This window comes from Polypterus senegalus, chromosome 4, assembly GCF_016835505.1.
Source record: "Polypterus senegalus isolate Bchr_013 chromosome 4, ASM1683550v1, whole genome shotgun sequence".
NCBI lineage: Eukaryota > Metazoa > Chordata > Cladistia > Polypteriformes > Polypteridae > Polypterus > Polypterus senegalus.
This window is the reverse complement of record NC_053157.1, coordinates 34,169,076-34,193,353: the sequence shown is the minus strand read 5'-3', so window position 1 is coordinate 34,193,353 and position 24,278 is coordinate 34,169,076. Positions and strand designations below refer to the sequence as shown.

General features: G+C 35.1%; 1 protein-coding gene and 1 long non-coding RNA gene across 15 annotated transcripts in view; one reads left to right on the top strand and one right to left on the bottom strand.

Moving 5' to 3' along the window:
- The window catches only part of LOC120527247, a 49,211-nt gene extending 32,968 nt beyond the window's left edge, over positions 1-16,243 (bottom strand). Inside the window, exon 1 of the long non-coding RNA XR_005633297.1 lies at positions 15,868-16,243. This is a non-coding gene — a long non-coding RNA (uncharacterized LOC120527247). The remainder of the gene's footprint in view (positions 1-15,867) is intronic.
- Positions 14,850-24,278, top strand: part of LOC120527245 (transcription factor 4) — a 303,004-nt gene continuing 293,575 nt past the window's right edge. For 2 of the 14 annotated variants that reach the window (XM_039750437.1, XM_039750441.1), the window contains exons 1-4: positions 14,850-14,992; positions 17,334-17,425; positions 17,686-17,724; positions 18,785-18,857. In XM_039750437.1, the coding sequence (XP_039606371.1) occupies positions 14,911-14,992; positions 17,334-17,425; positions 17,686-17,724; positions 18,785-18,857 (286 nt within the window). In that variant the 5' untranslated portion in view covers positions 14,850-14,910. Of the gene's footprint in view, positions 15,141-16,295; positions 16,466-17,287; positions 17,426-17,685; positions 17,725-18,784; positions 18,858-24,278 lie in introns of those variants that run through there. The other 12 variants (XM_039750436.1, XM_039750440.1, XM_039750438.1 and 9 more) reach the window with 10 other exon arrangements.

The following is a 24,278-nucleotide window of genomic DNA, read 5'->3' as shown; positions in this document are numbered from 1 at the left end:
TTCACGAGAGAACTACTTAATGGATTTAGATTGGGATTTTTTTCTATAATTTGCTTGCACATTCAGGTTTTAATTTGCGACTTCTCTCATTGTGCCAAGAATCATAGCTCATTTGCAGGACCAATGTATTTGCGCTAATCCGAGACAAAGGCTGCGAACTGAGGAGAAGGAGAAGAGTGACATCAGGAGTAGGGAGCCGGGCAGGGTCCTCCTCACTGTCCTGTTTTACTACTAAGTGGGCGGAGCCACGGGGGACAGCCAGTATATATACAGTATATCTACAGCTTATAATTCCTATCCTCCTGGCTGGGATACTGGAAGGAATAATGGACTGATGACAGCTGGAAGCCCACAAATTAATAATCAGCAGTGCTCCTCGCCAATAGTCCCAGGTTGGACACCCAAAGGGATGCATGGGAATTGAAGTCTGGAAACGCACTCCTGTAGGAGTTCTTGGGTGACTGATAGAGGGCACTGCTTGGGGATTACCTCAAAGGTTTCCATATGACTCAGAAGTGCCACCAAAAGTACACACGGGTCCAACATAAAGGGAGATTGCTTATATACATCAAGGAGTCCAAGTCAGGAGGCAGCAGGTGAAACTGTATATTGGTAGTTTTAATTGTCATAATTGAGTTGTGTGGATTAAATGTCCTTTCATTGAACTCGGAGTTGTGTTGGGTCTTATGTATCTGAGGTTTGGGGACTTAGTCGCACCTCCTACTGGTCACCGTATATATATATATATATATATATATATATATATATATATATATATATATATATATATATATATATATATATATATATATATACAAAGTACTGTATATATATATAAAATATTGTCAAGCTTGGGTCACAAAGTTGAACAGGATAGTTCAGCAGGTTTTCCAAGGTACAGAAACTTTATTGCTGTTCCTCCAGTTACAAACACAAGTCTCTTACAGAGGCGACCTGGCCTCACAAGGAACAGCTGTCAAACTTGACATATCAGCCCCAACTACTGCTCAAAAGAACACAAAGTCTTCTTCATCAAGGGGAATCCAGTGGGCCAATAGCAGTGGCCGGAGCAGAGGGAGACTGGAGGAAGACAGACAGGAGAGTGAGAGACCTCAGGATGGCCACAGCTCAATCTTTTACATGTTTGTAGCCCCGCACGATGAACATGTCGCACGGCAAGCCAGCAGGTCAGCAGCTGCTCCCGCAAAGAGGTACTGAAAAATTGTGCTTCATTTTTATTGAAAAACTGTTTAATAGGAGATTTCTGAAGGGCCAACGCATCCCCCTGAGGCAGCAGTCACAATATAAACCAGTCTTATGATATAGACTGGCCGTAAATCTAGTGGTGGAAGTGCTAATGGTATTGAACTGTGTGCCTTAACAGAAAACAGAAAAATGAATATGCAGTATGGTTGAAAGATTCTAATTATGTTCTGTAATAATGTTCAACTTTCTAAGGATGTGTGTGCTATGTACAGTACTGTGCAAAAGTTTTAGGCAGGTGTGAAAAAATGCTGTTCCATGTGTCATGAAGACAGTTTCATGTCATGGCAAGATTCAGCACAGCAACAAGACACAATGTAGATATACTGCATCAGAAAGGTCTCTCCCAAACAAAGATTTCAAAGCAGACTGGGGTTTCAAGATGTGCTGTTCAGGCTCTTTTGAAGGAGCCAAATAAACGGGCAACGTTGAGGATTGTAGACACAGTGGTCGGCCAAGGAAACTTAGTGCAGCAGATGAAAGACACATCAAGCTTATTACCCTTCGAAATCGGAAGATGTCCAGCAGTGCCATCAGCTTAGAACTGGCAGAAACCAGTGGGACCCAGGTAAACCCCTCTACTGTCTGGAGAAGTCTGGCCAGAAGTGGTCTTCATGGAAGAGTTGCAGCCAAAAAGCCATACCTCTGACGTGGAAACAAGGCCAAGCGACTGAAGTATGCACAAAAACATAGGAATTGGGGTGCAGAAAAATGGCAGCAGGTGCACTGGACTGATGAGTCAAAATTTGAAATATTTGGCTGTAGCAGAAGGCAGTTTGTTCGTCGAAGGGATGGAGAGCGGTACTCAATATTGTCTGCAGGCAACAGTGAAGCACTGGTGGAGGTTCCTTGAACGTTTGGGGCTGCATTTCTGCAAATGGAGTTGGAGATTTGGTCAGGATTAATGGTGTTCTCAATGTTGAGAAATACAGGCAGATACTTATCCATCATGCAATACCATCAGGGAGGTGTATGATTGGCCCCAAATTTATTCTGCAGCAGGACAACGACCCCAAACATACAGCCAAAATCATTAAGAACTATCTTCAGCGTAAAGAAGAACAAGAAGTTCTGGAAGTGATGGCATGGCCCCCACAGAGCCCTGATCTCAACATCATCGAGTGTGTCTGGGATTACATGAAGAGACAGAAGGATGTGAGGAAGCCTACATCCACAGAAGATCTGTGGTTAGTTTTCCAAGATGTTTGGAACAACCTACCAGCCGAGTTCCTTCAAAAACTGTGCAAGTGTACCTAGAAGAATAGATGCTGTTTTGAAGGCAAAGGGTGGCCACACCAAATATTGATTTGATTTAGCTTTCTCTTTTGTTTATTCCCTGCATTTTGTTGATTGATGAAAATAAATGATTAACACTTTTTTTTTTGAAAACATTCTTTGTTTACAGCATTTTTTCACACCTGCCTAAAACTTTTGCACAGTACTTGTACGTCTAGAGAAGATGGCAGCTGTGTATCAGTAATATTGTGTGCTAAGTTCACCACCCTCTGCAGTAGTTTGTGGTCATTATATGAGCAGATGCTATATCAGGAAGTTATGCACCAAGTGAAGAAGGACTCCACTTTGCAGCAGTAGAAGCTGGTGAGCATACATGGAGACATCCTGGATTTTCTCAGATTTCTGATGAAGTAAAGAGGCTGAGAAGCCTTCCTGACATTAGTTGAGATGAAGAGAGGTGAACCCAATTGAGATTATTAGTGATGGTAACTTCAAAAAATGTAAATCTGTTAACTCACTCCACAACATTTCCTCTAATATAGTTGGGAAAGTGTTCTGCTTCCTGAAGTGTATGACTAGTTTTCTTTTTTTGGCATTAGGGGTATGATTGTTATCTTGACGCCACTGTATCGGAAGGCCAATCTGTTCTCTGTAAGATGTCTCATTATTTCTTGTGATCATGGTTGTGATAGTAGTGTCATCAGCAAATTTAATGATCAAGCTGCAGCTCTGTCTGGTCACAGAGTCATAGGTGAACAAGGAGTAGAGCAGGCAGCTCAGCAAGCTATCTTGGGGAAAATTTGTGTTGACATTATGTTAATTTTTTTCCGCAGTACAGTAATCTGAATTATCCTCTCTGTTTTACTTAATATTACGCTGCATGTAGACTTGCCTTTTGGTTCACTTTCATATTTTTCTTCAGGTAATTAGAAGCATATTGGTGACATGGTGGCAATACAGTTCTTCCAAATAAACTGTAGTTAGGATGTCCCATAATTACAGTTTTGATTTGTCTATACTTTAGGTTTTATTATAAACATATGCCCATTATAAGGTGTATCTTTAAAAATGCCCTACAAAGGAGATACTGTGATGGTTATTTGCTCTAAAAGCATCTGTAGAAAACAAAGCTTAAATGATAGCCCACATTTAGACAGTTCTTAGACAGACAGTTGGAAAGTATCCAAAGAATCAATGCCCCAATATCTGCAACTGCACATAAATCATCAACTTGTCAAGAAAGAAGCAGGCTAAGCTGTGGAAAACATTACTGCTGTTGGAGCACAAGACACCGTCACCAAAGGCACTAATGGAATTAAGATGCAAGTTGATTAGGATCATCTTGTACCTTGCAGGACTCTAATGAAAAATTAAGACTTGCTGATACAGTAATGCAAAAAATGCCAAAATTGTGCTAACACACTCCAAACCCTAGAGCTTATTAGCAGTTCACCAACAGGTGTTTTTAATTTATTGTTCCTCTTCTTTTTGTTAACAAAAAAGATTTATTGTACAAAATAAATTCCCATGATATTAATAAAACTATTAATTTGAACATCCTATTTTAATTACCAGTGACACTGTGATAAACCACATCATTTTATTGCTTCCAGAGACTACTTTCATTGACAAAACTGTGACTTATGCTGAAACAAAGTCTATAATTATCTTTGTGATTATTTCATCCAAATGCATGTTTCAAACTGTAATAGGCTTATGAGGATTTCTTTTTATATAATCGTCACAAAAAATAGAGGATATGCTGCTAAAGCTGCAAAACCCCAAGGAGTCATAAATGAACTCAATTCGCTCCAGCACAGGGGGTAGAACAGGTATCATGTAAAACTGTCATTGCACTGAAGACGCATTTCCTGGTTTAAAGTACACATGTGGGATAAAAGGCATTTTTGAAATGATGTTCATAATGGGCCAAATAGCCATTAGGAACAAGACAGACTTGGCAACAGTGTTTCATTGCATTCAGAGATTCAGCTTTGGTTCTAAGGGAAGGCTGATCATGAAGGAGAAATTGTCATGAAACTCTCAAATGTATTCCGTGGGTATTAGGGCTGGGGACAAATTCTCAAGTGGGAGTCAATAATGACACATGTGCTGTGAGCCAGTGTAACGTCATCTTTTAAAATGAGTTAGTTACCATTAGCAGGAGTGAATGATAAACTGTGTTTTCAGAGATGTGTTCAAAGAAATAGAAAAAGGGTTGCGATATGTTTTAAGTTGAAAAACCCAAAGTATTTGTTAATTCTACAAATACTGATTTCAAGAATATACTTGTGAAAGGCAAGAAGAACCGGTTATTTACTCGTAACCAGGTACTTAATAAAATATCAGAACAGAAGTGGCAGAGTGGTGTGTCAGGTAAATATAGCTACTTCTAAACAGCACACACATTCACCTTAATGCCAACTGGAGAACCTTCTGTGTGGACTGTGTCTGTTCTGCTAGTGTTTAAGTGGGTCTCATTTTGGAACATTAGTAGCTTTCCATGTGTTTCAGGTAGGGTATTAACTGTAAAATTGCCCTCTAAGAGTGAGTATGGATGTGTTTATAACTGTAGCCTGCAACAGACTGATGCCCTGTCCAAGGCTGGTTCCTGCCTCCACCCAGTCACCCCAGAACAGGCCTTGGTAACCTGGTTAGAGCCTGGATAGTTCAGGGATCCACTGCTGAAAATTATTTTTGATTGTCATATTATAAAACTTCTTAATGCCTCCATAACAGCCAACATCCTAACATCCGAGTACATTAGGAATGCCATGGTCATAGTAAGTCTGCTTCCCTTACACTGGGTCAAACCAACCAACTACTGATGTCCATTTTATATGGATAATAATAAGACTTATACATTATCTCTGCTAATTACATTTTTTTCTATCAATTATATTACTTTTATGTAAACTTATTATGTTAATTTGGAGACTCTAAATTAGCTCCATTTTGTGTTTGTATGCCTGTTTGAAGCGGCTCTGTGGTGGACTGGTGCCTTGTTCAGGGTTTCCCAACTTGCTGGGATGGTCTCCAGCCACCCTGTGACCCTTCCCCAGATAAGTGGGTTAGGAAGATGGATGGATATATATTGTTTAATGTATTTTATCCAAAGGTTTTTAAAACCAGAATTATATAATTGCTTATAACCTTTATGTACACTTGAGCACTGGCATGTTATGTGATTTTCCACATGGTCAGAAAAATCATGATGTGGTTGGGACTGTGGCACTTTGTGGATTACTGTCTGATATCTTAGTCACCCTGTCTATTCATCTTTTGTTTGTGGGAATCATCTTTGAATTGGCCTACTGTTTGAGGATGTATGAAAGATGAACAAGATCCAGAATCATGAAAAAAATAATTCTACAATGTCCCATAATTCAATTTCATGAAATAAATAACAGAATGTGTGCATTTTATTTTTAGAAAATGTGAAAAGACCTTCTATGACTCTGACTGGGATACAGAAGGTTTGAAAATGCCATTTACTTAATATTAATTCACAACATTAGAATACTTAAAATTGCATGTTGGTTTTGATTTTGCAATTTGTGCAAAATATTATAATACAGAAAGCAGTGCAGTGTAGGAAAACAGATAAAATAAGGGTTACAGTACCAAGGAAGAATATAGTCATTATAATATACACACACACAGACACACACACTAATAAAAAGGAAGTACTACAGATCTGATTCATACTTGTACAGAGACAAACTTTGTTCGGACTTTGTTCTGTTTTGATTTCATTCAGATGCCTAATGTAATTACATCCCTTTTTAAATTGTAATCAAAGCTAAGGAAAGAGTGTTTTTTGTACATGTTTTAAAGAAGTACTCTTATGCATGATGCATTTGCCATTTTTTCTCCATCCAACGTGATGTCGTTTGCTTACATATATACATTTTCAGGAAATATTTTACTACATTAAAGTGCAAGATAAAGTGTATCTTTAGAGGGTATGAAAGCCTGCTTTCAAGAACGGACCTCTTTTTATATTTAAAATGCTGATGTAAGATGATTTTGTCTTTAATCACTGGGTACAGTGCACTTCCATGGTAAATAGTAACATAATGTCTTTGTTTTAGGCTCATGAGCAACATGCAATTAAAAACGAACCTGAGTGTTTCTAATTTAAACATTAAAAATTATCATAGCAAAATTATTCAATCTAAATAATCAATTTAATTAAATAAATATTCAGGTTACACAAGATATCCAGCAAGTAATAAAAAGATCAGATATATACAGTAAAACATGTAATTAATATGTAACTCCATGCAAATGCTTTTAAATTAATTCATATACAGGAAAATCCTCCAGTATAGAGCCTAAAAATATCTTGTTATGTTTGCATTGCTAAATAAAGTACAGTACAAAATCAAACTTTGTGAAAATACCACACCACCAAATACGTAAATGATTAACCAACCTCAAAAATCTAATTGAAAAGTTCTTGGTTACCCTTCAGGTTATGTTACTTTAGTTATGGTAAACATTTACAGCAATTACACTGCAGTCATCTCTGTAACTACAGTAGATATTGTTATAGAGCACTTAGTGTGTAACTGAAAAACTGTGTATTTGCAATTAGTTTAGAACAAAGCTTAAAAATGCAGACTTAACCACACAATTATTTAAGGAGATACCGTACATTATAATAATACATAATACACTGTAATTACAACGATAGCTACAATGCTACATAAGCATGATGTGATTGATGTGTTATAAAGTCTTACTGTGGTATATTGTCTTGCTTTATACTTTGCTGTCACAATGTAAATTTAGGGCCAGATTCTCACAAATTTGTCATATGAACTTTTAGAGCTAGCATACTAACAAGCAAATACATATTTAATGATTATAACATTGTACTTCCTAATAATTAGGATGATCAGTTATATACAAAAAAGTTGACTGTAGTTATAAATCCTGTGAATACTTTTAAATAGAGAGCACTATAAATAACATTTGAATGGATTGTAGATGTATGTAACTAAAGTGGTCTGGAAAAGGTCATCTACCAATAGAAAAATTAATAAAAATTAGTATCCAATGTAACATAACGTAAGAAGGAAAATTAAGAATAAAGTAGATTTAATTTTATCAAATGTTATGTTAACAAATAATTACCTGATGTGTTTAAATGTATTCATTAATATCTAACTGGGCAGATTGCTGTGCCAATGTTTTCCCTTAAATAAACTGTTCTTTTTTTAACATTCTCTACTGCATATCCCCTTTATAAATTGTAACAAATTGTGTAAACCCATGAGACACTTAACAGCTGAATGCTAAAGTATCCACCTAGCGACAAGCTACTAACCAATAGCTTTTGAGAAAGGATGTGCTGCGTGTGCTTTCTGTCTCATCTGGTATTCAGTGACACATGGTCAATTTGCTAAAAGAGAAAATGTGAGGATTTTAGTCCTGCAGAAAGAGAATGTATCATTGTGCTTTACTTGATTTAAAATGAAAACAAAAAGAAAGAAAAGTATTGTTTTTAATAATATGTAACAATTTAAGATTCATCTTTAAACTTAAAGAATGTCTAAATTTCTGACTTGTTATAATTTTGGAACAACACACATAAATGATTTAGTAATTTGTAGCTAAGATATTTTAATACTTTCTGGAAATAAACAGAAAAAATTATCTAAAATTTCTTTAGGAGGTACAACTATCATTCACTATAAAGCAAATTTATCTATGTAGTAGTTCTACTCCCATACAGTATATTACATTATTCAGAAATAATCATTAAATTTGCTCTCCTATATGTGTTTAGATGCTGCATTTTCACATCTACTCTATGTAGATTCTTGCTATCTTTATTCATACAATTTATTTAAAATTAGCCTTTTCAGATGTTAACTTAATGTAAAGCAAAATATGCTGGATTTAAATATATATATATTTAGTTTTAAATGTGGTCATTTATTTCTAATTTTAATAATTTTATTTTTATATTAAAACTACAATTCTTGCTCCTTTAACAAAAACAAAGATTTGATTCAGGTAAAATAGCAGTCAAAATGAATTAAAAAGGGTGTTCCTTTTTCCCCAATTGTATTATAGTATGCAAATTTTTTAGAACAATGGCTGCTGAGGGAAGAAGGACATTTTTTTACTTATTTATACTTGTTCTGTTGAAAAACTATAATAGGTATCACTACATGCTTCATAACCCTCCAATACTTTCTCATGATCTAAACACTTCTATAAGTTTATTCAGGCAAATTTAAAAAATTATTATATAAAACAGTTCAGCATTAATTTCAACCATTTACAATTCATTATCACACTCAGTAACATTAGATTAGTTAATTGCTTCTATACCTCATTTTAAACACAATACAAATTTTAAATTAAACAACAGTCATACATACAGAGGAAAAGTGTACATATTATGTCATGGAACAGATTACTAAGTCAAATCAAAAGCACACAACTACACATAAACATAATAAAGATACATAAAAGTATTAATTAATACTGAGTAAATCAAATACTTAGAGGTAATGGGTAAGAAGAAAATATTACAAGCTTCTGCCTAACATAAATCTTTGTTTAAATTTTACTTCTATTCTCATACATTTAAAGATTTGTCGCTACTCAGACCTTATTTATTTCCAAGAATACCTGTAACATGAGCAAACTTCTTACAAATGTATACAATTAGATTTGTGAATTCCATTACTCTGTCGGAATGTTCATGTGCAATGTTCTATAGTGTTTAAATGGGATTTTGTACTTTTAATTTGAATGGATACTTTCTAATAATCGTTTAAGTATGATTTAAATTAATATGATAAATATGATTTTTAATTCATTAAATTAATTCTTCTAAAATGTTAAAATATATGATTAAAATGTAAATCAAAAAATGATATACTTTAGGCACTAATCTTCCATACAGGGAATTAGTTGTTCCAATCTGTTCCTTTCTTATGAGTGCAAACTTTGGCTTTTGTGAAGAAAAAAATCAGGGCAGCAGAAAACAGAAGATGGATAAACACTCCTACCTTTGAACTAGAAGATGCAAATAATAGTCTTTTACTCTTTGACAAACAGGTACAAGTATTCATAAAAGAGGCCAGTTTACTATAATGTATATTGCCAACTCAAAGAAAAACCACTGGTCCTAACAAGTAAAAATGAACATATAGTGTATGCTGAACTTTGTAAGAAGGATTGGCTGATTAAGTTAATAAATTCCAAGCATTAGTAAAATGTAATAATAATTAATTGCACAATGCTGGCATTTCCCAAATGTCACTTTTGAAATAATCCTACACTACACTTTTGTCATAGGAGTATTATTTCAAGTGTTTTCTCAGATACAAAACTGAAGAAGCACAATTAATTTGTATGTATTTACAGTGTATGTAAAGAAATTAAATTAAAAAACAAAAATTAACTTACTTAAATCATTTAAATAATGTACATACATCATGCACAGTAAATTGTCATGCATAAAGGTAATAAATTTATTAAATAAAAAAATTAAAAGGTAAATTTCCCTTACACAAGTTCTCATTTGGCTTCCTAAAAGATCAAATTAATAAAATCTTGTTAAAATGAAAAACACAGAATTCTTCCATAATTTGAAGTGAACAAATAATCAAAAACAGAAAAATAATTTAACACTCAGAGTTGTATTTTTTTCGCCTCGCCTCCCACTTATAAGCTGTATAAGTAAAGAGTGGGAGGCAAGCTAAATACTCTTTGCTGTATACTTCTTGGTCAACTTGCAAGATGGGATTCTTTTGGTGCAATGAAAGAAAACAAATAAGATACTGGTAATTAAAAAAAGTAGTAAAGAAACTTTAATCATCACAGCAAATGACTAGTTTATATATAAAATTAAATCTCAACTGTAAAAGAACTATCTTGACAATCTAGTATGAGCACTTCAGATTTTAGTGAGAGATTCACGACATGTTTAATGTTACTTTGAATCTTAAAATAAATACACTTTACTATTTAATTAAAGAGAAATAATTCGATTTTAATCTCCCTGTAAAACAAATCTTTAAATTTTAAATGTAATAATTGAAAACAAAAGATTACTGGCAAACAAAAACATTTTAGAAAAAAAAAATATGCAAGTAGTCATCCTCTTGCCTCTTCCTTTCATCTATTTTTTTTTAACATGCTTTTCTAGTACACAATCACAAGCAGATGGAGTGTGTCCTAATACTGACCACAGCTAGGCACACTCATGTAAAACTCATATGAGGAATATTTAAAGATGTTCCATCAATCTAGCAGCATATCTTTGCACAATGGAAGGATAGTGAAAAATCTGCCGTAAGCCCACACAAATACAGGTAGATCATTCAAGCTCTGCTGAGTATGTACTATACCTATGCCAGCAATTATATCTGCATTCAAGAAAAAAATAAATATATAAAACAAACCAAGAACTACTGGCTCAACTACAATGATAATTCTTAACAATATCACTAACATTTTACATAATATTATTACAAATTTAACTAAAATGAAACACTTAAGTTAAAGATGACCATCAAAAAACATAGACTGACATAGCTGTCAATGCTGCTGTCTCATGGATTCAGCTTCCTGGGTTCAAATGTCAAATCCAGTCACTGTCTCAGAGCTGTCCCTGTGTGGAGAACACTCCAGCATCACAAAGAGTCACCTGTCAATTCAAAATTTCTCTAGGACAAGTGTGCCCAGTGATTGACTAGCCTCTCTGTCCAGTTTTGGTTCCCTACTTGGGCCAGATTCTACCAGGTTAGGCTTTGCACATCCAAACTCTAAACTGGATTAAGGATGTATGAGACTGTTATGGCACACACATTTACCACATATTTGTCAGTAAAATATTTTAATATACCTAGGTAGCTTTCCACATCTTGCTTATGTATGGAGTTGTCCGATCATATGTAACTTCAATAAAGGATAATGCTGTGGGTGAAAATTGTGAATTGTTATTGAATTATATGGTGTAGTTACTGGTTTTCAATTAATTAGTCAGGAGCCTTGTTTCAGACAAATTGGCAATAACTGTCTGCATCTTTCCTTACTGAAGACAGGTGTATTTTTCCTCAAATAAATAACAAGTTACACCGCAGGTAGGCCTAACAGGCTTGATATTGTTATAGGACTCAGTACTTACGCTTTTATTTTAAATTAACATTATATGTAAGTACTATATTTCACACCTGTTAATAAATACCTACTAAAATTAATTTCACTTGTATTTTCTGCTCTTTGATGACAGCATGTCAGCATTCACAATGCTGTCCCAATATTTTCTTGTATGTTATCTTATGTTGCTAATGTGGTGATGATTACTACTATAGACACTACTGAAAATAAAAAATAATGTTGAACTAAGTAAACTGATATGGAGGGTATGTCTATGAAAGTATTAAGAAAAAAGTCTATCATTAGGTAAACTGCACCATTTTTAGTTTGTTAATTTTACTCCATTTGCACATACCTAGCTGCAAAATCAATATGTACATTTTTATACATGCAGTATGTACGTACACACAATATAGTACATATACACATACACACTATATCCTACTCTTATACTGTATGAATATATATATATATATATATATATATATATACACATACATGCATCTAGTGGTAGACATGCTTTGTTCTGTATTTTGATCTTCACTTTCCATAATCTTCAATGACTAGTACACAATTTAGAATAAATTTGACTTATGAATAAAGAATAGAAAGTTATAGCTCTTCCTAACAGTTACAACATTACACTAAAGGTCTGATGTTTTCCAGTCAATGCATGTTACTAAAAAGAAAATCCATTTTCTAACTTGCTTAACCAACTCACGGTATCAAGAAGACAGGGGATAAATAAACAACAGCAAACACATGGTTGGAAGCAAACCAGGACGTTCCATAATAAATATGAAATTACGATCAATAGTATTTAAATTAAAATCTTAAATGTATTTTTTTATGAGAAACTGAGTAAAAAATTAAACATCCATTATGTGGTGCTATAACATTTAAATGCTTTTATTAGTCAGCCATTAGAGGTGAATGCAAAAGACAGCCAATGAATCATTTAATCTTTAGTTTAAACAGCAGGTCACAAAAAACACAGTCATGTACAAGTGTAAAGAAAAACAACAGAAATAATCTCGAAAAGTCCCAGTGAACACAAAATGCAGTAATGGATAACACCATATACACTTAAAACAAATTTAAAGAGCAGCAATCTATTTAGTTTGGGAAACAACACAACAGGCCAAACCTACCTAAATAGTCCTGAGAATCCAAAACTTCTCATTTGACCTGTCCCTAGATACATATATTAGTATTTATTTATTTAGCAGACACCTTTATGCAAGGCAACTTTTATAACAAGTCATAATACAAGAATGAAGGTGTGGGCATCAGAGCAACAGAAGAAATACTATATAATTACATCTGCAACTTTCAAAGACGAAAAAGTATCTTAAAAGCTTTGTTAGTGCAACAGCAGCTATCTTGTAGGAGAAATGCTAAGCAGATCTAAAAAAATGAACAAAAGGTGTATTTTCAAAAGACACCTAAACACAAGTAAACTGGGTTGATAGAGAGCATTATGCAGGTGCATATGTATGGGTATCCTTACAGAAATCACCCTGATATTCAACAAAGGCATAAAAGTCAAAGTAGAAATCCAAATTGCAAAGAATAACATTAAATATTAGAACCTGTGGTATTTTAAGCTTCTTATGATCGAACAAATCAAAGCTAACAAAAAAAAAAGGGGGAATGGCACATTACCAACTACTACTCTAAATGTTCCAGTGATTTCTGTAGCTCATAGCAACACTGCTGTCAACACCCTTACACTTCTGCCACCCAAATCGCATCACCTTTATAACTCTGTTTTTCCATCTGCACATCAAAGCAGGAATGTGTGTGCATCACTCAAAACCACGTTCTTGAATCTTTGTTTGGCAGGAATCTGTGATTACAACATCACTTAAATGGTACTCAATGAATTACTGTAGCTGTCCTCCTATGCTATATGTAGATTGTGCTAGACTGGTGTAATTATTATAGCATGAATGAATCTCTTGGGTGACACAGGCAAAAAAAAATGTGCTTCCCGAGTCACCGTCACATAGGGTTTAATCCTGTTTAAGACTGTTGTCACACTGTCATCATGTCCAACTGCAATATTCTTCGCAGTTAAGTCTGAACTTATCTTTAAGTGTGCTGACAGCAAACAACGAAAAGGCATGCAATCTGAGAAGCCCACACTTTTACAGCACATTCTTGGAATGCTGCACATGCAATGAATGCATTACTAAAGGACTCAAGAGAATGGTGGGAAAATGTTGAATCTTCACAGTCAGTCAAGTGAATTCATTCCTGACAAGGTAGCAATCTGTCAGCAAAATCATACATAAATATGACTGATTAATAAAGGCCCGCTGCAGTTCAGAAAAAAAAGTATAAAACTAGAACTCATTTCACAAGCGGTTATTTGTATACAGATGACATGAGACTGCAAATGCCACTACTGAACAGATCAGACTTTCAGTTTTGACCGGCACCCCTTAAGGCTCTATTGCAAGCATTTACATGTGCAAATGACTTCAATTATCATGTACGGTAAGTTTTAGATAAAGATTATTAGACACTCGATAGGCTGATTTCTTCCAAAACAATTTACTCTCCGGTGAAAACTGTTAGGTGGCAACCTTGGGTTTCCTTCTGTTGAAAATCTATCAAGTGCTGGCCACGAAACAAGTCTTCTCCCACTGGGGTAACGCCGTAATGTCAGCGGATTCGCGGGTTTTCCTCATTCAAAACCTGTCAGTGACAGATGGTGCGTATCTTTGATTTCAACCCGACCTCACGAGGTGCAGCGTCTCGTCTAATTTCGGAGGAGGGGGCAATGCTGCTCAAATCGCTCGCAAAGAGGGTGCGAGAGAGAGAGAGAGAGAGAAACAACCTCGGCACGCTGCATTCCTTTCTGCTTTCTAACACTGAATTAGTGCTCTCTAAGGACGCTTGTCCGTGGAAGAGACTTTCAAAATGAAAAGCAAAAGAAATAAAATGTTGGCTATTTCAAGTAAATGAGTTCCCTTTTAAAGAGATAAGGTGACGCCACTTCAAAAGTTTTAAAAATAAACCAAAATGTAATACTTATTACGATCTCCGCCTTTTCTTTAATTAGGCGCAGAACAAATACAAACCACTGTCACTTCCATTCCTATACCCTGACCAATTAGGACCCTCAGGCACTTATGAAGGACAGGCTTGAGGGGTGGGGGTGCAATTACGTCACAAGAACGTGACCCGGACTTGGAGGGTCACGTGCGTCCCGGATGTGGATGGGACATACTGCGTGCTTCTGTGAAACATGCTGGGGTAGTCAATAGAAAGTAAATGGGATATCCGAGAAGCAAAAATACAACCAAAACATCGGGAAACACCTGGATTTACAGTTGCATTTTGCCAGAAACAGCTTGTAATCATGTTTTTTAAATAGAAATTTATATATATGTGTATTTATATTAGGGCTTCGGAAATATTTTAATGCTTTAAGAATATTATTTATATTTTAGTGTACAGTACAGTGCTTAGAAGAGTGGCTTGTCGGGGATAAACGGATCAAGGTAAAGCGATTTCTTCGCCAATGCACTTTTTGTTATTGTTTTCGTGTATTTAAAAAAAGATCTATTCTGCAGTTGCTGTTTTCATTTGGATTTCCAGATTCATTTGGCATCCACGGCGCGGAACTTTATAAACTTTCCGGTCTGCTGCATAACCATCATTTTTCTTTAGCATTAAAAGTTTTATTTCATAGATTTGCATGGAGAATTATGCATTTTTTCTTTATTGGTGCTAAAGTATTAAGCTCCTAAATTGAAAAAAATGTGTTTACTATATGCACAAAGTAGCCGATCTTGGAATTGGTAGAATGTCGGATGCTGCGATAATCAAGGAATATACTTATTTTAAATAATGTTTAATGTTAACGGTGAAGAAAGTGTAAGCTGCTGGTGTTTTGTTTTGCTGCCGGCTGCGTGTGTAAAAAAAACTCCCGAGTCTGTCCGCCTTTACGAGCGCACGTGCGGTTCTTAATGGTCTTGATCTGTGCGTGCATGTACATACAGTACGATTTTATATGCCTGTTTAGGGTGATACATTATTAATAAAATTACATTGTAAAGAAAACGTGCTGATAGAACGCTTGATCTTCACTTTTTATATAACGACATGAATCATCACGCTACGATTTACAGATCACGTTAAATAGCTTTATACAGTACAGGACCAAACAATGCCAAACACCAATACAAGTCGAAACAAGACTGCGTGTAGGTCGCCGTAGTTATTTACCTTCAGTATTCCATTCCTCCATCTCCACTCAAAAGTGAAAAACAGAAGCACAAAACGACCGTTATTTAATTGGGAATTGTAGAAACTGGATGAGTGTGCCGAATCAATGAGGATGTCATCTGTCTACATGGCTTGTGAAATTCATTCTTGGTGGACTGTCACCTTTTAATATGACGAAAACAGTTGCACTTTTTTTTTAACCAATATAGTTTTGAAGGACGCAGACATTAACTTATAAGTGATTATTATTGTTATTGTTTTTGTACTGTTCCTAATCCAGCCAGAGGGTTTGCTTTTATGGATTTTTTCCCCCCCATTACTTTCAAACAAACCGACAGCGTCTTCAAAGCGCTGCTCGTGCGATCGTCTGCTGTTTTTGAGTGACATGCGTTTTCTTCCTCTTATTATCGTGCCGTTGGCTGCTGTGGCGCGCCAGGTCTGACTTGATGCTGAATTTCGAGTTGAGAACTTCTTGCTTCCACCCGAAACAAGTACCTCGACACGAATCACAATTTTAAGGATTCTGCGGTTGTCTGCGGCGGCGAAGAGAGGCATTGTTACCGGGTTGTTTGGGATTACGAATCCGTTTGTATGAAAGGTACTGCTTGGCAACTGTCCTTACTTGTTCTGTTTTAAAGGGGGCACGCAGAAGATTTTAAAATAAGAGGGGGAAGGCCTTCTTGAACCGGGGATCTAAATCGCCCATCAGGGAGCTTTTGATTAATACAAATGGGAGGGGGCGGTTTAGGGTAGAGGAAGATATTCACTGACACATTGCCAGCCCATTATCCTCTTGGACACCACTGTATGTATCACTTTTCTTTATTCACTTTTCCCCCAAAAAATGCATTGGTGCGCATTTTTGCATTCTTCATCTGGGACCACGATCTTGTCACTTTTTCACTTAAACGCTTTCGTGCACGTGCTCGCTTCTCTTTATCTGCCCTCCCGACATTGCTTGCACTTTCTTCTGTTATTTGTCCATTAAAAAATTTCGTTCAATTACGTATTCGGTTTTGTTAGCAACCACAGCAAGACTTTGAGATCAAGCAGTAAAAGAGCTGGGTCGTACAAAGGGGTGTTTTGTTACCTTGTTTCGTCTCCCTTTCCCGCAAAACGTTACTTTTGTTTCTATTCCTTCGGTGCGAACCTCCTGTTGCATAATGATGCTTTGAAAAGCACTGAATCGGGTGATGGGTGGCAGTTTATGTTGGTTTTTTTTTAGCCTGTTAATTTTTATTTTTCATATTATCACAATGCAAAGCGGAATCATCTGACTCCAGGACATCTTGTGGATTTTGAGAAACATCTCAAACAGTGATTTGATTTTTTTTTTACGCGCCCCCTCCTTCTTCGTTCACTACCACCCCCTCCTCCCCCACCTACTCCTCCTCCTCCTCCTTCTCTTCGGCAAGTCAGTGCGGGACCCGGTGGCTTCTGATCGCGATTTGTTTCCATGTTTTTAGGTTTGTGCGATTTTGCTAAAATGCATCATCAACAGCGAATGGCTGCCTTAGGGACAGACAAAGAACTGAGCGATTTACTAGATTTCAGTGCGGTAAGTACATTTTACCAGCTGTTAATATTGTGCAAAGAATTCGCTAGATATACGTGCAGTGTCTAGTAAAATGTAATGTTTGTTGTTTCATTTTCTATTTACTTGAGGTAAAGAATAAAATATGGGTAGTATTTCTGCACGTATTGCTATGTACTGTGTTTTAATTTGTATGTAGGAAGTACTAAAATAATGTAGATTTAAAATGAAACAATTTTTCCAAAAAGAAATGATATTGCATTAGTAATTTTGTTGTCTTATAGATGAGAAACAGCGATTTGAAAATGTTCCCAACATCAATGGTAGTATATCTCACTTTTAAGTATTTTTTTTCTTGTTTTGTTCTTCTTTTGTCGTTCCTGCAGATTTTTCAATACAAGTGTAGTAGACATCTGTAACAGTACACTTTTTTTTTGTTTTAATTTGCACATTTTTAACGTATAAAAGAGAGAGATCTGTAGTAGCAAGGACAGAAAAAAGTATAGTATGTAGCAGTTAATGTTTGTTGTGGATAATCCTTAGGATTTCCTTTGTTCTACTCCTTTTATCAATTTAATGTTTTTGGAGTTGTATAGAACATTTGTAGTCTGACATAAAATAGAGAGTTCTTGCCAATCCTCATTTCTCAATGTTGGATCCCAACCTGCTCAGGTGGGTTTGGAAATGCTGGCGAGTTAAAGCAGTATTTGGAAACACTGGACAAGAACTGTCTTGTGAGAGACAGTTTTGGGAGTTAGGACAGGAAATGTCGCCTCTGGCCATGCTTTTGAAATCTATGTTTTTTGGACAACTTTTCATGTGGGTGATTGTCATTCAGCATCCTGCATTAACTCTAAGGATAAAATGAATAATTACACCTCAAAAAGTTTATTTTGTAAAGTGCTGACTTAAGAAGGGGTGATTATATTTAACTGTTACTGTTAAACTCCTCTTTCAGTGGATTTACATCTCCATTATAATATAGTCCTTAGTTCTGTAGCTCAGTAGACCTGCCAGTCTGTTATGGATGACAGTTAATTCAGGCAGACTTTTTAATGTGAAGGTTTCCATTATAGCTGCACGTTATAAATCATGAAAAGAGTCTTTGATTTCAAATTAAATTTGCATGTTGTTTTCTTTTCATAATGAATGTGTTTTGACCATTTTATGTGTGAGAGGTATACACATATAGTATAAGTAGAAAACTCATTGTCACATATATGTTTGTGTTTTAGTATACACCTTTCTATTACACTTATATTGCTAAGTTGTAATATGTACTGTGTTTGAGTTACATGTTTTGCTTAGGAAGATTAAACTTGCAGTGGCCTACACGCGTGGGGGTTATTCCTTTGTTTTAACTTCAGCTTTGTTTTCTTTTAGATGTTTTCCCCCCCTGTAAGCAGTGGAAAAAATGGACCAACCTCACTTGGAAGTGGAAATTTCGCAGGCACAAGTATGTAAATCTGAGCTTGAAGTGTGTGTGCGTGTGCATGTGTGTATGTTCGTGCCTTTGGAAACTTGGGGGAAAAACTGACACATTGGATACGAATCAGCTACCACTTTGTTTTCTGTTATATTGCATACTGAGCTTTCATTTGAATGCTAGTACGAACAGATTTTTGAACAGGTTAATCGAAAATATTTTTTTGTATTGTTGATAGTTCTAAGTTTAGATGATTGTTTTCAGAAATTTCAGTTTGTTTTTAGTAGTTGATTTGAAATTCATGGTTTGGTTTAGAATTGTCTGAAGAAGAAATTCTATTGCAGCATTGTAGATTTGTCTCTTGTTTCATTTGAAAATGTATTTTTGTGACAAAGGGAAAAAATCCATTCAAATGTATAATGCATTTTTGATATGGTATTTGTTGTCATTTTTAAATTAACAGGGATGTTGAACAGATTGTGTAAATATCCTGATGCAAATAAAATATACTTTCTCACACTCTGTGGGTGGGTGTGTGTGTATGCGCTCATGATGATGATGATGATGGTGGTGAAGGTGGTGGTGGTGGGGGTTCTTTTATCTGTGCTCATTAGGTACAAAGATTGGTGTCAATGCTGTAATACAATGAGATTTTTTTCCCCTAATAAACCTAACATCACAAATAAGAAAAAAAAAAGAAAAATACAGTTTTAGATCACTGTTCTTCAGCAGTGGTAATGTGCAAAACACAAGGCAGTAAAATAATTTTAGATTGTTGAATAATGAAACACTGTGTTTCTGTTGCTGTGTTTTTATTTTTGATTGGTCTTAATAGATTGTGTACAAGTGCAATTGGGGAACAAGTGCTTCAGCTGTATGCCTAATGGATGCATTGCACCAATTTGATTTATTTGCTGTTGGAATCTCTCAAAAAAAGTATTCAGCCTTGTCATATTTAGTTTACTGCTTTCTTAATGAGCATTGCTTATTAATTCACTGTTGAGCATTGCATTTTAGGTAATATTTCAAAGTAAGAGCAATTCAATAGTATCTGACTTCATTTGGTCCATTTCAGTGGCGACAAATAGATGAACCTAAAATGCCGAGCTTCTTTTGCCTATTCATGCTTTGTAACTCTTCGATTTCTTCAAGGACCTGCCCAATTCAACATAAAGGTTATAGAGAACCCATTAGTCTCATCAGTTCGCATGTGGGGTTAAAGTCAAGAATATTTAAAATATGTATAATTTTTCCAATCTTTCGGTTTATTTGTAAAATTAACAAAGGTCAAGGCAGTGTTTGTCTTATTGAATTTTTTTGACAGTAAGTGGTTATTTTCACTAAATTTTTTTTGATTCAGATTAGAAGTATATCTGTGTACTTTAAACTTTAAAATGGTTCTGGACTATTATTTCTATTTGCCAAGAATACTTGCAGTACAGAATTGAAAGTAAATAAGTAATCCTTTGTATATATTTTTGAAGAATCTAGAAAAAATATTATTTGAGTTTGAATTTTTAAACTCTTTGTTGCAGAGAACAATTTATGAGCAAATTTTACCCTAATTTTCTGTTTGAGGCATTTTTGAATGCTTAATTATTTTTGTAGCTCCCCATCCCCCACAAACAAATAAAGGATTTTTGTTTAGAGTTGGTTCTTGTTAGTGGGCCTTGACGAAGCTTGCTTCATTAGGTGATGTCCTGGCACAATGTCAGGATTGAAGGTGCCAGCGGCAGTGTCTGGGCTCTTACCATAGCAACATACTGGATATTTGGGGATAAGCTGGCAAGCACCTTTTGCTTTTTGCTTTTAATTATTTTTTTATTTTTATCATCATATCGTGCCTTATAATATAATCTTTATAGAGCAATGAGTAATTGTTTTTGCCCTTTTCTGTTTATTTTTTAAATGCATGCAAATGCCCCACCAAATCAACTTAGTCTTATTTATAACTGTTTACTTCTGGTTTTCATCAAGAATGGATACATTACTGTCTCGAAGATAGACGATTGTCTAAGATAAGATCTAGCCTTTTGTGCATTATTGCTGCATTGATTATTCTGAGATTAATAAGATGTAGTTTGGCAAGGATTAGGAGAATGATAGAGAGGGAATGCAGAAGATCCAATTCAGTGCCACCTTTTATAAACATAACATATCCTTTGATTTACTTGACGTTGCCATGTTTTATTTCTTAGTACATTCCTGCAGTAAAGGTTTTATGTGGTAGTTCTGTATCATGTGATTTGATAAAAGGATGGTAGAATTAGTAAGATGAAGTTCATTGTGTTTTTTGTTTTTTTTTTTTTTTGGGGTGGGTGATCTAGGATTTAGAGAAGACTGATCCTGTTAAGTTTTTTCAGAAAGGCCTTGATACTCTCCAAAGTTGTTTTTTTTTTTTTCACACATTCAAACCACCATATAGCAAAGCGGGCATGTGAAAACTACATGAATACTTCTGAGACTGGTGACAAGTAATTGTCTTCTTTTTAACCATTTTTAAGTAATTTTTGGTTTGATTATATTGCAGTTTAGATTTTCAATTAATATTACTGTTTTTTACTTGTTTACTTTTATTTGGAACTTTGTACATTTCTATCAGTTGTTTACGAGTTGTAGAAAAACATTTTTAAGTGTGTAATGTTTGGGGATGAAAGAATTCAGTGCTTTGGAATTAAAATTTAAATTATTAACGTTTATAATTCCTATGAAATGCTTTCCTGAGACTTTGCACATTTTAGCAGCGCTCTAAAAATCCCAAATGCATGTCAAATTAGTTAGGCAACATTCGGCAAAGATAGGAAGTGGTCCAAAGCTTTCTCAAAGTGTAGTCTTTTTTTTTTTTTTTTTTGAAACTTTGTAATATTTTTAAAAGGCAATACCTGTTTCTTTTCACAAGTACCAATTCTTCATAGTGCACTGAAAACCTGTGCCCCTTGAATAATAATCTGCAAACTCAAGCTTAAGGCCATCTGCTGCAGGCTCATGCAAGGACATAAAGAGTTTATTGGAGGTTGAATGTGGGGTTATTGTGTTTGTCTGTTTGCATGTAGGTTGCTTATTCTTTGTAGAGTTTGGATAGAATACTTCCTTCACTTTTGCATGATTGCTAAAAGGACAGGGCATCCGGAAGCAGCTGACTTGCTGGCTGTAAGGTGATTCTGTTGACTGACACCTTTCTGGCAGCACTAGATTTGGCCTTCGGGGTGGTTTCCTTTGGAAGATATCATATTGGTGGGCTATGCTTATTTCCGTATTGTTCTCTCTCTCTCTCTCTCTGTCTCTGTGGGCATAGCTATGTTTCATTGCACGTGTATGTGTGTTGATACATATACAACATCATATAAGAAGCTCACGTTTTTGCATATAATTATAATTATTTGTTACATGTAAGCTTGGTTTTACAAACGTCACAAATGAAATAGGTAACTTTTTTGGTGCATCTTTACTGTATATGTGTGTATGTTTGGGTTTATATAGTACTAAGTAAACAAGTAGCTAAATTTATCAATACTAAAAATAATAGGAAAGATAAGATGGATAAACATATCCATTTAAATTTTTGCTCTCTGTGAAACTGCACTGGTGAATTTTCATTGTATTTTCGCAAAATGATGCACATTACAGTCAGATGCTGGCTCATTATGTAATAGTTTTTAAAAGTCTTTGGAAGATGTTTATATGCCTATGTAGTATTTAGCATAGGCATTTTGAAACATTACAAACATTTTCACTGCTACCCAGTGCTGCTTTTTTTGGTTTGATAAAGGATACAGTAAAACAGTGCTTTTCTAACATTTGATAGTCTAACCTCATTAGCATCAGCTGTTTTCTTCAGGTTATTCGTAAACTAACATTTTTTCTCCTATGCCTTTTGTTTGATGCTAGGTTGCTTCTTTTTTTGTGTGTCAGAGTAGAAAATATAATTTACTCCAGCAAATCATTTAGGTGACCCTCACTTTGCACTTTGTTTCTGTTAGCCATGTTATTGAATCATTGGTTGGTATTGTGAGGCTTGATATGTGACATCCTGTTACAGTTTAAATAAAACATGGAATAATCTCTTTGTGGCATCAGTACATTTATCAAAAAGTGAATTATTTTTTATTTTATATCTGAATGCGATTTATAGACAATAATGCCTTTGATAATATGTCAAAATTTTCGATTGTTGGCAGGAAAATGGATCTGTAGTGCATTGTCTTTTGTTTATTTTGAAAAGTAAATTGTAAAAGATGTCTGAGAGAACTCGTTTGTTGAACAGTTCACAGGTTTTTGACATTTTTTACCTCACATTTTCACCAAGATGGTTTTATTAGTAATGGAATGTGTACATTTAGGAGCTGCTGCAAGCATTACTTTTACGTCCACATTTTGCTGTATTTGTTTCTCCTGCATCTCTTGAGGGAGACGACTGAAACCTGAGCCTTTGTCAGGACATTCCCATGGAACAGTTCTCACATGAAAGGCTTTTGTCAATCCCCAGCATAGAAACTGCAAGTTTATTTGATGTTTGCAGGTGTTCAACAGAGAACATTAAAACAAACCAAGGCATTTAGTCCCTTTAGCTTCAGCAGCGGGCTGTTGGGGTGGGATACTTTTTTTTTTTTTTTTCATGGCAGTGATGAAACCCGTCTTGCAGTTTTCTTTGGAGATCAAAGCTATGATTATAGTGCAGGAGCAAGTCTGTAGTTAATGTGAAAAGCAGGCCACAAGGTGCACCATGTGGCTTGTAAATGTTTATTGGGTGTTTCTGTTGTGACACTATAGATAAGTATGTAAATTTATGTGTTGTTTTAACATGGTGCTTACTTTTGAATTCTGTCCTTAGTCGATCTCCTGTATTTTATTTTTATTGTTCAGTTTTTATTTTTTCATATCATTATTCCGCCACAATTATTGAAAATTTATGCAGTTAAAGTTCCCTAGTCATGTAGACTTCATAGTTGGTCTCACTCTGGCTATTTTCTTTATGAACTTATTGTGAATGCATTACTACTGCATATGTTTTCCTCACTTGAAATTTTGTAGGGGTGATTAATAGATTATGGCATGTTTGGGCATTGTATAAAAGTAAAAAATGTGCAGAATGACTTTTTTTTTTTTGGCGAGGCAGGTGCAAGGTATATCCGTGCCTTCCGTTTCCACTAGGTGCACAAATTGAATTCAGCTGGGCTGTAATAAGCATTAAGTGTTGTTGAAGTAACCCAAACTTTTTTTTTTTTTTTAATTTTATTTAAAAACTTAACAACTTTAACTAGCTGAGGTGATAATACCTTAGCTTTCACACAGGCACTCCCCCAGTGATACTTAATCGCTGCACTTGGCACATTTCTGCCATGTGCAAACACAATTTAGCAGTTGCTACCTTTGCTAAAATGCCAAGTATGGTATTCAAATATTTAATTTGCTTAGTTTAAATCACTATTTTTATTCTTGTAAATGCAAAAT